General features: G+C 44.0%; 1 protein-coding gene across 7 annotated transcripts in view; it reads left to right on the top strand.

The window, feature by feature from the left end:
- The first annotated feature begins 706 nt into the window (after positions 1-706).
- CMTR1 (cap methyltransferase 1) overlaps positions 707-14,072 on the top strand; it is a 58,962-nt gene continuing 45,596 nt past the window's right edge. For 6 of the 7 annotated variants that reach the window (XM_073810780.1, XM_033864322.2, XM_073810781.1 and 3 more), the window contains exons 1-4: positions 707-865; positions 2,844-2,981; positions 12,112-12,263; positions 13,774-13,932. In XM_073810780.1, the coding sequence (XP_073666881.1) occupies positions 2,849-2,981; positions 12,112-12,263; positions 13,774-13,932 (444 nt within the window). In that variant the 5' untranslated portion in view covers positions 707-865; positions 2,844-2,848. Of the gene's footprint in view, positions 866-2,799; positions 2,982-12,111; positions 12,264-13,773; positions 13,933-14,072 lie in introns of all 7 variants that reach the window. The other variant, XM_073810779.1, reaches the window with a different exon arrangement.

Here is a 14,072-nt window from a genome sequence, read left to right as displayed (position 1 = left end):
GGTTGGACCAATGGTGGTGTAATTCACTGGAAAAAGAGCAGGCTTATGGGAGAATATAAGGTCAGACTTGAATCTATGGGTGTGAAGTGACTGAGGATGTTCGTCAGACTTTTGGCCATATTGGTCTGAAGATCAGAAGAGGCGTTTGGCAAAGGAAGTCATCTGTGTCCATATGGTAAAATGCCACAGGCGGCCTTCTTCCTCTGGACCTTTGTTCAATATCTGTAAAGAATGTACTGTATGCTGCGTGTTGGGGATACAGCAGTGAACAAGAAGACTGGGTTTCTGCCCTCAACCAGTTTTCCGTTTACCTCTCTAAACTTGTTACTTTTTTTTTTTCAGTAATGGAAGCGTGGAGTCCTAACCACTGGACCGCCAGGGAATTCCCTCTCTAAACTTGTTCTTAATCTGTAAAATTAAGATAATAATGAGAATAAGAGAGATGAGTCGATGTGATGGCACCTGGCGTTTTTTGTTTTTGATATTTGTTTCTCGTACCCAAAGCCGGAAGATACCTGGTTACTTTTGCTTTTGTATCCTTTCCCCGTTGGGTCTTCTGCGCAGGCGCCCTGGGCTGCTCAGGGGCAGGGGGTGGGGCGGGCCAGAACTACAGCGGTCTGCCCCGGGGCCAGGGCCCGGGAGGGTGGAGGGAGCTGGATGCCCTGACGTCATCAAGCTGCGCGTCCCGCAGGGCGGGACCCGAGCGCGACTACGCGGCCAGCGGACCGGGGCGGGTTTGTGGGGAAGCGAAACTGGGGGAGGAGGAGGCGGCTCTGGCAGCGGCAGGGCCAGGCCTGGTGGCGGCGGCATCGGCGGCCTGATCCCCCCCTCTCCGCTCCTTGGCAGCTCGCCCTCTTCCCTCAGCGTGAGTGCCGACGCGCGGCCCGGGGGGAGCGAGCGGGCGGGCCCGCGGGCTCAGTATCTTCCCCTCGGCCCCCCACGGGCGGTCGTGACCCTCACCGCCCTTTCTCTCTCCCTTCCTCCTTTACACCCTTCTTCCCCGCGCCCCATCCCCAGTCCATCAGCTGCCGCTGCCAAACGTTTCTGCGCACACATTCACACACTCACGTTATCTACAAATGAAAAGACTGGCCCGGGGAGATGTGAGCTCATCTCTTCCCTCTATGAATAGGGGTGGTAGTGCGAAACCGAGGCCCAGGTAGAGAAGACTGGAGAGGGGATTTGAACCCCTTCCCTGGGGGAGCAGCAGGTAGAACCAGGCCTTCTGCCTTCCACTTAGAAGTCCTCTGCCAGGGCACATTCTTTTGGATGTGTAGGTCACTTGAGCTGGGCACTGGTTAGCTGTGCGGCCTTCCCCTCTCGGGCCTCAGTTTCTTTTAGTGGAAAAGGAGAGGGTTGAATGAGGTGATTTGGAAGGCCCAAATCTAAGGTGGTTTGGGGAGGAGCATCGGTATCTCCTGCCTTTCGGACGCTATTTCCTCTCCTTTGTTGGCACCTACCTCAACACAGTTCTTGAGTTTCCTGTGCTTCCAGTCTCCCCCGGAGTAGCTAGGAATCAGAGGGCCCTTTTTGCTTACGTTATGGGCCTTTGGGGTGAGGGGATATTTAACACGGTAGTTTAAAGTGAAATGTGGCTCAGCCTGGTGTTGCTTTCTGTTTGTTCAACGCCTCCTGTTCTTCCTACTTCCGCAGGATAGCCCCTGCCTGTGCCTATAAGAGGCTGCCTCCTTAGGAAGGATGAGATTATGTGTTGGGTAGGCTTCCTCATCCTTGAGCTGGAGAGAAGTGAAACGTGATTCATGTTTGAAATCACGAGGGGATCAGTGGTATCTTTGGATTTCATCACTCTCTTGCTGCTGTGACCCATACTGTAAGCCTGTTCTTGTGCACCTGCAACTCCCCTTTCCTAAGGAATTGCAGCCCAGCTGAGCACCCACCTGTTTGCTCCTATTTTTGAGTACTTTCTCTTTTCTGAGTCCTCTTATAAACAACGGTTGTGTGTAAACCACACTGTATTCACTTCTACTCTTAATTGTTCTTTAATTTGATCATTCCTTAAGATTTCAGGAATCTCATAACCACTTCATTCCATCTCATTTTTTCCCCTCATGCTTGCCTCTCATGCTTACCCATGGGCATGGATGATGGTGACATGGTGCCTTGCCTGTTTCCATTCTTTTTTGTGGAGGTGGGTTCTTGTTCTTAAACTTGTTTTTGTATCTGAGTCCTATGATATGGCTACCTCCGGTCCTGCTAACTTTCCCACTCTTCTGTTTCCTCAGTCCTAAGTCAACCACTGCGTCCATTCCTTACTCCGTTTAAAAACTTGCCCAATTCTCCCATGTTTTCAAACATCCTGAAGTAAACCAAAACCCAGCATTTGTATCATATTGTATAATCTCTTAATTGTCCTGGTGAAATAATAATGGTGATGTAGCAATCATTCTGGGATGATTTTTTCACCTTGGAAATATTTGTTGATATTCATCAGGTTTCATAATTAATTTCTAGTGTACATTGTTGTCACACATAGCCAGTGTTGCATCAAAAATATAGAATAACAAGTACGCAAGGTGTTTTTCCTCCTGTGGCTCGTGGAGTTGATCCATGACTTTTTGGTATCTGACACCAATGGCCCAGAGGCTGCGGGTCTGTGAGCACATTTTCCAGTAAAACTAACAGCTGTTATTGAAAACCAGAGCTTGGCTAGCATCCTTCCTGGACCTCATTCTGAGGAAGAAGCTATTCAAGTGCTGGCAATGGAAGCTGTTTGGAGTTGACAACTTTCATGCATTAATGGTTCATTCCCATTCTTTGAAATTCCTGCTGTGATCCTAGTGTGTCTGACAAGGGCAGCTGACTATCTGGATTTGTGGTTGCAGCAACAATGAGGAGGAGAAATGATTCAGAATGCACTGCCCCTCTCAAGAAACAGAAGAAAAGAGTTGCAGAGCTTGCCCTGAACCTCAGCTCTACATCTGACGATGAACCTCCCTCCTCTGTCAATCATGCAGCAAAAGGTAAGCTTACCTATGTGGTCAGAGGCCACTGACCATCTGGTTATTTGAATCACTGATGCCTGAGTTGGGCAGAATACAGTTCAGTGCCTCTTGAGGAAGATTAGGCAAATTCTACAGAGGGATACTGGTTGTAGACTCTCTTCTCTTTTACCATTCTCCTCCTGGGAGTTGGGAACTTGTTTTAACTAAAAAATTGGAATTTTTACAGGTGTGCCTTAGTTCTGTTGTGGTCCTTCAGGTGGCACTCTTTTGCTGCCTTAAACCAGGTGGAAGTAGCGGTGAGCATTGAGTGCCCTGTGCTTTCAGCTGTTAATGATCTTGGGGCTCTTTCACAGGGCTGGGCTCTTTGCTGCAGTGATCTGGCCTAATTCCTCTCAGGTTTTTGCATTCTGTTTCCTCAATTCCCTCAGCAGTTATGATCAGAAACACCCAAATGAATTGGAGCATCCCTGTGTTCGCTGTTTACTTTAAGCTCTAAGGATTTCACTGATCTGGTTGAAACTAGCATTTTGCTTTGCCTGCTTTTTAGGGTTACAGATGTTCACAGTTTCCACAGGTGCTTTCTATGAGAAATTGTGAAGCATCTCAGAGCTTGCCTGAAATACCAAACAATTAGAAGTAGTTCCATTTGCATTTATCTTTACTTGCCAGCTGTATTAATTTCCTAACAAAGTACCACAAACTGGGTAGCTTAAAACAATAGAAATTTATTCTCCACACTTCTGGAGGCTAGAAGTCTAAAATCAATGTGCCAGCAGGGCCATGCTCCCTCCCAAGGCTCTAGGGAAGAATCCTTCCTTGCCTTTTCTAGTTTCTGGTGGTTGCTGGTGATCCTTGGTGTTCCTTGGCTTGTAGCAGCATAATTCCAGTCTCTGCCTCTGTGTGTGTCTGTGTTCAAATTTCCCTCTTCTTATGAGGATATCAGTCATTGGATGAGGGCCCACCCTAATCCAGTATGACTTCATCTTAATTTGATTACATCTGCAAAGACCCTATTTCCAAATGCCATGTTCCCAGGTGCTGGGTGGACATGAACTTTTGGGCACTATTTAACCCAGTACACCAGCAGTCTTGCATTTTGTATCCTCTGCTGGGTCACTGGTAAATTGGAATGAAATATGGTGACAGATTGATGACTGAAAGAGTGTGAAGAATCCTTTGAGGGTGATAGAAAATACAATTTATTCTCAACTGGTTGGCTAATTGAAGGGCGGTTACTCATCAGCTGTACTGAGTAGCTGGTCCAGAAAGGAGAAGCTTGACAGGCCTTACATACAGCTAATGAAGCCTTTGGGGCGGCTGTGATCCTGGCTGGATCAAGAGACTCTCTTATAACCTTGTGTGTGGAGATACGTGTGCCTTTAAAGTTGTCACAGTGTATTCCAGGGTAGGTGAGAAAGGCTGTATGTAACTGAGGTTACTAAGTGGGAGGGCAAAAATATATTGGGCGTATAGGTTCTAGGGCCTGTTGAGGAAAGGGAGTTTTGCTATCACCTGGGATTTGAGCAACTTGATGAAGGTAGAGTCTCCTTGGGCAGGGCTCTGGGGTAGTGGGAGAAATGGCCTGCAAGAAAGGGAGAGCGTGCCTGGGGGAATAAATGATACTTAGGTGGTGGAGGTATCTGGTTCTAATCGGATCTTGGGGGACAACTGCTCTCAAGAGAATGGCTCCCAGGTAGAGGAAGGTGTATAGTTAAGGATCTTTCAAGGGAACCAGTCTAATTTAAATTTCAAGCTTTTAAAAATGTGACTGTGAATTGAGATTATCCTCCTCCCTCCCACCCTCCCACGAACTCACTTTAATTGTACCAAATGTCTTTAACCTTTTCTAGAAGTAGCACCGTATGACTCAGTCAGAATTGACTGTTGCTGTTGTTTGTACAGAATGGAAATCTAGAGGTGGCCTGTACCTTGTATGTGTCTGGCAATAGGCCATTTGGTCCCTTTCATTTGCATAAAAATGAGGCAGGAGGCAGAGGCAAACAAACATTGTTAGATTTCCCTGGGTCAGCCTATTTTAGGAAGGGCAGCTCCACATTGACCAAAAAACTCTGAGGGCTAGAGTCTGGTGTCTTCATCAGCAAGACTGCCCCTCCCCCTGCAACCCTATGCCTGGTGTGGAATAAATGCTCAGTAAATATTTACTGAATAGAACCAATGGAAGGCAGCAGTAGTATCTTTTCCAAGAAGCTTAAAATGCTTTGCCTCATTCATTTTGCCTATGTCTCCTCCAGTCTGCAGAGGATCATTTCATTAAGTACTTCGCATTTATATCATCTCTGTTCTGTGTTGGCTTCTCTCAGGCATCCCCTGGACAGTGTGCCCTCGTAGTTAACTATCTCGCCAGAAACTACATATCCCCTGAGATCTATATGCAGCTTTCCTATTCAAGTCATTGTATTAAAGCAGGTGTGTTTCCTTTTGCTCCAACCCCTTCTACCCGGACATACTGTTGAACAGATGATTGAAAAATGCTCTTTAGGGAGTACAAATAGAAAAAAAAAAAATAGTTGCTATTTCTGTCTGTCTGGGCCTTGTTTGTACTTTCTCTGCTAGATCAATGTGATGACTCATTAATAGAACTATTTAGTTTAATCGGTTTTTATTTTACATTATTGACAGGGTAGCTGCATTGCCAGTCAGAGTCTAACATCTGACCAGACTAAAGAAGAAAAGGGATGTTGTTGTCATGGCCACTGGGGAATCATATACTCTTTAGAGTATTTTAAGAGGAGTTTGAAGGCATTTTCAAGCCTAAATAAACTCTTGGAAATTTGCTATTAAATAACATTTTGAAGCAAGGAGAGGCAGATGGAGGTCATTTTTTTCTTTTTGGTTGGTTGTCACAGAGAAACTGTGGTCTAGACCCCAAGACAATTTCCTTTTCTCTTCAGCTGTGCATCTAATGTGGGCTCCTGGCCCTCCCACAGCATGTTGCTTTGGAAGTGGCTGGGCTCCTTCACCGGCACCACACTGAAAGTGCCTTCCCCTCCGTCAGGTTTAATTCTACGCTAAATAGGCCATTTTCCCTGAAACACCATGGTTTTCCTGTCAGCCCAGATTCATGACCTTAATCAAAAACTTCCTTTATTGGTGTCTGTTTAAATTGCTTTAACGAGTTACCATTTGTCTGGCATGAAGGAGAAATGAGTCTTTAACCAGGAATGAGTGTATTCCACAGCAGTTGTTAGGCAGGATGTGGTGTTTATTAAAGTCCATAATTTATTCTTCTGCATCTGTGTGCTGCTCACCTTGGCCAGTAGTGGTTAGAGCTGTCCCTCCTTGTGTGTTGTCACTGTCATTTTTAATCTTGGCATGTTTGACCTACTGTTCTGTTACGGAAAATTTTGTCAGTAGCTGGGAAATCTCTGATTCTTCTATAAAGTGAACCTGTTTTCTTTAAACTGACTTAAGAGTAATGATTTCTATCAGGTAGAGGAGAAATCTTAAATGAAAGCTCTAAATAATGTCTTGGGCTCTCTGGTAGGTTTTAGAAGGGGAGCTCCTGGGGAGGTAAATGGGAATGCCACCCAATTTTGGCAAGTTCTTAATGAAACTCATGATTTTAATAGTCTGACCTTATTACTCCTGTTAATTTATATCCTCATCACAAGATTGTCTGCTCAATGTTTGCTAAATTCTTATCAGTCTCGGGAGGCTGAACTTCCTCTTTAGTTCCTGCTGTAGCCAAGACAGTTGTCTTCTTTTCATCTGAAAAGAGTGGCCCCAAAGGCCCAGGGGTGAAAATGAGTAGTGGCTGTGGCAGTCTGTGGACTCAGGACTAATCTAGGGAACTTTGTCTTAAATCATGTCAGGCTGAGAATTGGCTTTAAATAGCACATGAAATAAAAGAGAGAAGTAAGGCTTATCTGCTTATCCAGCACACTTTTTGGTCTCACAAAGAAAAGCCTAGTAGGGTGATATTTTAGCTCTTATCAACCTCATTCTCAGAACCTGGACAGGACAGCTATCTGTACATTAGGTAACACCTAAGGAAGAGGAATGGAGTGGAAAGATCTTTGTGCCAGAGTCTGGTGCTGGAATATTGCACCAGAGCCACCAAGGATTTGCCCAATGAGCCTTGCACCCAGATTTGGTTCTTCCTGTCATTTTGGTCCAAAAATGGCATGAGGACAAAGAAAACAAAAGATCTCTCTCTGAGATCTGAGAGTGGCAGGAACCCTGCATGCCCAGGAATGATATTCATACCATTGATGGGTGCCCAGTGATGGATCCTTAAGCAAACCTAACAGCCTGGCAACTCCCTAGAGCTGGACCAAGGGCACACTCTCCTTTGAGAAGGACATCAGGTTTTCCTGACCTTTATATAGATAGACCTGTGAATCTCCAGATAGCTGGTGAAAGAAATAACAGCTGATTTAACATTGTAGTTTCTAGGTTAGTCTCTGGATTCCTGGGCTGCCCAGGGAAACTTTAGGGCAGTGCTCAGGGAGCTGCCCCCATTCCTGCACTAATCGGTACAGGTTGGAGGCATGGAAGCAACTGAGTGAAGAGACTCTGCACCTTTGGAAGCACAGTTCTTTAACATATGGGAGCTCTGTTGCAGAGCACATTTCTCCTTCACGTGGGCAATGAGAGATGAGAGGCCCAGGCTTAGTTTTAAGCTACTCAGAAGGTCTTTCCCCTCATATCTGCTGTCCTCTGAAGATTTCTCTGGAAAGGAACCAAATTCTGCACAAGGCTTAGAATGATACTTTATTTCTTTATAGCTTTTTTTTAAACCCTAATTTTCAAACTAATATATTCTTATTTATCACACAGAAAATGCAGAAAAGGCAAAACAAAATAAATATCACCTCACTTCTCAGTTTCCATGGTTACTCATTGTTAATGTTCCGGGTCTTTCTTTCTGAGTGGCACTCTCTGGCACTGTGACATGTGCTGCATTGGTCCATGTAAGCAAGTCAGCTCCTTATTGAGGGAATTGAACAGCCACCTTTTTAAGAGGACGAAGGCAGATTTGGTGCCTCTCATTCAGGGGTATTCTCAACCAGAATTCCTCCTTAGGAGCCAGAATTTTGGTTTTAAGTTTATTCTGATTTTTTCACACATGTTCACCTGCCTTTCTTTTGCAAAATGTTATACCCTTAAAAATGCATATTTATTTTAACTATTGGGTTTTTAAGTTCTCTGGGGGTAAGATTGTTACTTTTGGATAGTATTCCATTGTATATAGCATGGACCGTTTATAAAACAGAGCATGGACTGTTTATAAAACAGGTCCTGAACCAAAGTTGTTGTCTGATCTGTTAAACAATATCAGATGTCCTTTTTCAGCCTACTGGGGTGCAGGGTGCTAAGTGATAGTCCAAGGGGGAGTCAGTTCTCTGCTAGGATATAGGTATTCCATCCTCATGCTTAAACTTTTTGTTGTTTTTGTTGTTGAACCTTTAAAAAAACTTTTTTTTTAAAGACTTCTTTTTTTTTTAGAGCAGTTTTTAAGGTTCACAGCAAAATTGAAAGTACAAAGATATCTCCTACACACCCTGCCCTTATATGCACAGCCTCTCCCAGTAGCACCATCTCTTACCAGAGTGCTACATTTGTTACATTGATGAACCTGTGCTGACACAACATTATCAACCAGAGTTCATAGTTTATATGATGGTTCACTCTTGATGTTGTACACTCCATGGGTTTGGGCAAATATATAATGACATGTACCCTTCCTTATTTATTTATTTATTTTTTTGCGGTATGCGGGCCTCTCACTGTTGTGGCCTCTCCCGTTGCGGAGCACAGGCTCTGGATGCGCAGGCTCAGTGGCCATGGCTCATGGGCCTAGCCGCTCCGCAGCATGTGGGATCTTCCAGACCGGGGCACGAACCCATGTCCCCTGCATCGGCAGGCGGATTCTCAACCACTGCGCCACCAGGGAAGCCCCCCTTCCTTATATTTTTGAGGGCTGAATGTCTTCCACTGCATGTATGAGGTGTTGTAAGAGGAAATATCCTGAGGTACACTTAGTAGGTGCTTAGCAAAGATGACAACTGGGTGACAGTTCTTTAAATTCACTACAGTGAGCAGTTAATTTCTGTTAAATGCAAAGCCTTAGTCCAAGTGTTGGAGATAGAATGTTGGTTGTGGCAGAGTCCTTGCTCTCTAGGAGTGACCCTGTCCAGTGGGGTGGCATGTGACAACTAGCTCGCAGGAAGTGTGATGAGTGCTGTGCTGATGGTATGAATACTGGTGCTACTGGAGCACCGTGGAAGGGAGAGTCAGGCCTGGGGTGCTGGGGAAGACTTCGCTCTTCTCTGAATGTCAACCCTTAGTTTGTGTTCTCACTGGGAAATGGGTGGATCAGTGCAGACAGTCTTTAGAATTAGGATGTAATCCTCAAGTTATGAATACCTGTATAATGCCCATTTTGGGTATATATAAATAATTTTTTTACATGGCTGCCCTTTGTGCCTTTCCGCAAATACCTCCCACAAGCAGCCAAACTTTGAGTCAACATCTCTTCTCAGGGACTTCCTTTCTTCCTTAAAGGAATTGTGCTACATTGCTAAGTTATTTTTTTTTTTTCACATTTATTTAAAATTTTAATTAAGATAATTAATATCTTTTAATTAAGATAATATATTCACATGGTTCATAAATCAAAAATATAAAATGATAGCCAATATAAACTCTAGTGATATAAAAATGTAAATCAAGTTTCACTTCTTCCACTTTCACTCGTTCCAGGTAATCATTTTGGTATTCTTTTTCCATGCCTCAACCCCACATGTGTGGATAATCACTTTTACTGGTCTTGTATATCTTTCCTTCCAACAGCTCTTTTTGCAGTTACCAGAAATAAAAATTTATATTTTTATTGTCCCTCTTTAGTACACAAGAGTTAGGATGCCATGTTCATGAATATGGTCTAGGTCTTCTATCATTCAGTTGACAATGTGTCTCGGTGATCTCACGATTTCAATACAGAGGGAGGTTCCCAAGTTTTCTTGGTTTTTGGCATTCTTAGTGCTGCCTTAACTTTTTTCACCATGCCCTAAAAATACCAAAAGAAATACCTAACAGTTTAGTTTATTAAGTATTTAGGTCTAAATAACAAGCATTTATATCCTAACAACTGATAGATGTTTGTAAGAATAATATTCATAAATTGAAGAATTAAAAAAAATTTATTCTTAAATAAGCACAATTACTTATTAATGAGATTTGTATACTGTTGAGCACTATACAACTTCTCAAACCTTGGGATCAGATTGGATACTACCACACTTATTTCCTGTTCTGCATTCCTCCTGGCTTGCAGTTTAATACCATTTTCAATGGGAATATGCAGAAATTGTTTACCAGATTTTTTTTTTGCCACGCAGAGCGGCATGCAGGATCTTAGTTCCCCGACTAGGGATCGAACCCTCGCCCCCTGCAGTGGAAGTGTGGAATCTTAATCATTGAACAGCCAGGGAAGTCCACTGTTTACCAGATTTTTGAGATACAATCTATTTCCTTAAGAAACTACCTGAATAAAATTATATTGGGTTGAAATATCTTTTTTTGCGGTACGCGGGCCTCTCACTGTTGTGGCCTCTCCTGTTGCGGAGCACAGGCTCCAGACGCGCAGGCTCAGCGGCCATGGCTCACGGGCCTAGCCGCTCCGCGGCATGTGGGATCTTCCCGGACCGGGGCACGAACCTGTGTCCCCTGCATCGGCAGGCAGACTCTCAACCACTGCGCCACCAGGGAAGCCTGAAATACCATTTTTTTTGGCCATGCCGTGTGGCTTGCTGGATCTTAGTTCCCCAACCAGGGATCTAACCTGGGCTCCAGCGGTGGAAGCACCGAGTCCTAACCACTGGGCTGCCAGAGAATTCCCTGAAATATCTTTAAAAAGAAAATAATAATTAATTAATTTTTGGCTGCATTGGGTCTTCATTGCTGTGCATGGGCTTTCTCTAGTTGTGGCGAGCAGGGGCTACTCTTAGTTGCAGTGCGCGGGCTTCTCATTGCGGTGGCTTCTCTTGTTGTGGAGCACAGGCTCTAGGAGTGTGGGCTTCAGTAGCTGTGGCATGTGGGCTCAGTAGTTGTGGCTCGTGGGCTCTAGAGCACAGGCTCAGTAGTTGTGACACACAGGCTTAGTTGCTCCGTGGCATGTGGGATCTTCCTGGACTACGGCTAGAACCCATGTCCCCTGCATTGGCAGGCGGATTCTTAACCACTGCGCCAGCAGGCAAGTCCTGAAATATCTTTTAAGTTAAGAGATTCACGTATCTATAAAAGATGGGGAAAGACCCAGTTACAGTGACTATCTAGACTGTGGATTATCCCACTTTTGACCAGGAGACAGGTAACCCACCACTTCCGGCAGCTGCTAAGGTGGGTCTTATTTGGAATCCTTTGGCAACAAGGTTGCTGACAATGAAGATAGTGGCTTGGCTCACTCAGGCCGGCAGCTCCCTCCTGGAGCCTTTAAGTGCAGCTCCTCTACTCTCTGCCTCTGTTGGTGTTGCTGCTTGAGCACCCCGTCTTCACTGTCCTCTCTTTTTCTTCTCTTTTTCCTTCCTTTCCTGTCTTCCCCTCCCCCTTCGCTTCTCCCTTTCTCTTTCCCACTTTCCACCTGTGAGCCGGCTCTTCTCTGGGGCTGTGCTGTATGTAGATCCACCATCTCACCTACAAGTTTGAAGGACTATGAAAACAGGAAACTAGGAGGTTAAACAATCAGAAACTGTTAGTCCTGTGATAGAATTGTTGAAAATGAAACCAGGTATCAGTGTTTGGAAATTGATTTTCAAATAATAAATAACAATCATATCATCAATAAATACATGTTATATCTGACAGTGTACTTTCAAATACATTTTTTCACTTAATCTTCAAACAACCCTATGAGGAAGATATTACCATCCCAGTTTTGTAAGGGATGGGAAAGGAAAACTGATATTTTGAACTCTTGTATGTCAAGTACCATTAGGAACCACAGTGACTTGCCCAGGATTACACAGTTTGTAAGAGGTAGAGAATACATTTGACCTGGGTCATTTAATGAACTTTATGTGTGCAGTGCATATACTGAACACTAGTTGAATAAATGAAACTTGGACTTCTAGAGGCTATATTGTGCCATAAACGCACCAAAACATCTTCCTTTTTTCTTTTCCAGCATCTGCTACAAGCCTAAGTGGGTCTGACAGTGAGACTGAGGGGAAGCAACGCAGCTCAGACTCTTTTGATGATGCATTCAAAGCAGACTCTCTTGTGGAGGGAACTTCTTCTCGCTATTCCATGTATAACAGCGTGTCCCAGAAGCTTATGGTATGTCAGGGGTTGGGTTGGGTTGTGTTGGGTTTCTGAAGCTCTACTAGCAGAGTGAGAGAAGGGAAATTGTGTTGGTATGAGAAGAAGCAAAGTGAGGGCATGAGTTTTTCCTCTGCTTTAGTTTAGTAGAGAGCTGCTATAGTTTAGTAGAGAGAGTGTGACCCCTTCTTGATAGAAGTATCACATTTGAATCATCCATGGGAAGTGGCTGCTGACGCCTGCTTCTCCTGTCCTGTCCAGAGCTGAGTTCTTGTGAGTATATGTGAACACATGAATGTGTGTCTGTGGATAAAGAGGCTTCATGCTGAGATTTTTTTCCCTAGTGAGTGAGCTCAATAGAAATGACTAAAATCCTGCTCACTCCTAGGTACCTAAAATAAATGGGAGTAGTAGTCTTCTGTATTACTTCCAAAAGAGGGCCTAGTTTTCCTTAATAACTTCAGCACCCGCATTGGTATACCACAAGAAGGAAGGTGAAAAGGAAGATCTGCTACTTTCCTTATGAGACTTCAGTGTATGTGCAAAGGTTAGGGAAATCCAAGTTTGTCTTCTGTCTAGCTTCAAGAATATTATAGTTGACCTCTCCATTTTCTGTTGGATTCATTTAAGAATGAGAACTGCCACTTCTGAAGTCATAGTCAGGATTCTGGGTTGGGGCCAAAAACTTTGGGGAAGTGGAAGATGGGGAAGTTTGTGACTGAGTCAGACTCTTTGACCTGGGGAAAGATTTGTGGCTACTGTAGGAATTTCATCCAGCTCCTGAGCTGGTAATGCCCCTTCCATATGGAATATAGACCTTCTAGGGTAAATCAGATCTTCTTAGGATTGGAGTTCTTTTATTAGACAAGGGTGTGTGGGTTTTGGGATTCGGGTCTCTGGTTTGGGGGGTATGTAACTGGGCTCAGTAACTCTAGAGTTTAATGTAAGCTTTTTAGTTAGGTGTGACATTTAAAAAAATGTTTCTGTCCAGAGTCTTATAGTATCTCCCATACCTCAGTTTTACATGAAGTGATTTTTTCAGTTAATCTCTTGATTAAGTGGGCTCCTACAAGCCCTCATTGTCCTTGCCTAGTAAGGCCGTTTGACTGGTTAAAGGGTAAGGTTTAGAAGTTGCCGCTTGAAGCGGTTCCATTTTAAATTATGTTCTCTTTATCAACTTTACTCTGGATCTACTTCTCACCTAATCAGACAAATTAGCTGGAAGGGTAGTTGTGCAAATGTCCAGTGAGATTCATTATATACTCTTGGTGCCTTTAATTACAGCTATGAGGTCCCTTCTCTTTTATCCAACTTATAGTTGCCCTAGAGTTTCACCTCCAGAATAGACAGCCACTGGGCCCACAGTTAAACTGCAGTTATTTATTTATGCTTCTTTTCATTAGGCTAGAAGGAAAACCTTAGGCCTTACTCGTTTATATTTCTCAGGGTTTAACACGTCTGACACATGATAAGGGCTAAATAAAAGTCTGTTTATTTATATAAATGCACCATTACTTCTCTTTTTCAGGCCAAGATGGGCTTCAAGGAAGGTGAAGGATTGGGTAAATACAGCCAGGGTCGGAAAGACATCGTTGAGGCCTCTAATCAGAAAGGTCGACGAGGCTTGGGTCTGACGCTGCAGGGCTTTGACCAAGAGCTGAATGTGGACTGGCGAGCTGAGCCAGAGGTAACTGATATGGAGAGGAGGAGACAGGAAAGCCATTTATGGCTCTATGAAGCCATATTAACATTAACAAACTAGAAGTCTCCAGAGACAGTATGATCAGGGTGGTTAGTGGAGATTGGAACTAGTTTCTTATGTGGAAG

Source organism: Tursiops truncatus, chromosome 10, assembly GCF_011762595.2.
Source record: "Tursiops truncatus isolate mTurTru1 chromosome 10, mTurTru1.mat.Y, whole genome shotgun sequence".
NCBI lineage: Eukaryota > Metazoa > Chordata > Mammalia > Artiodactyla > Delphinidae > Tursiops > Tursiops truncatus.
Note: the sequence above shows the minus strand (reverse complement) of the source record. Positions and strands in the feature narration are given on the sequence as shown.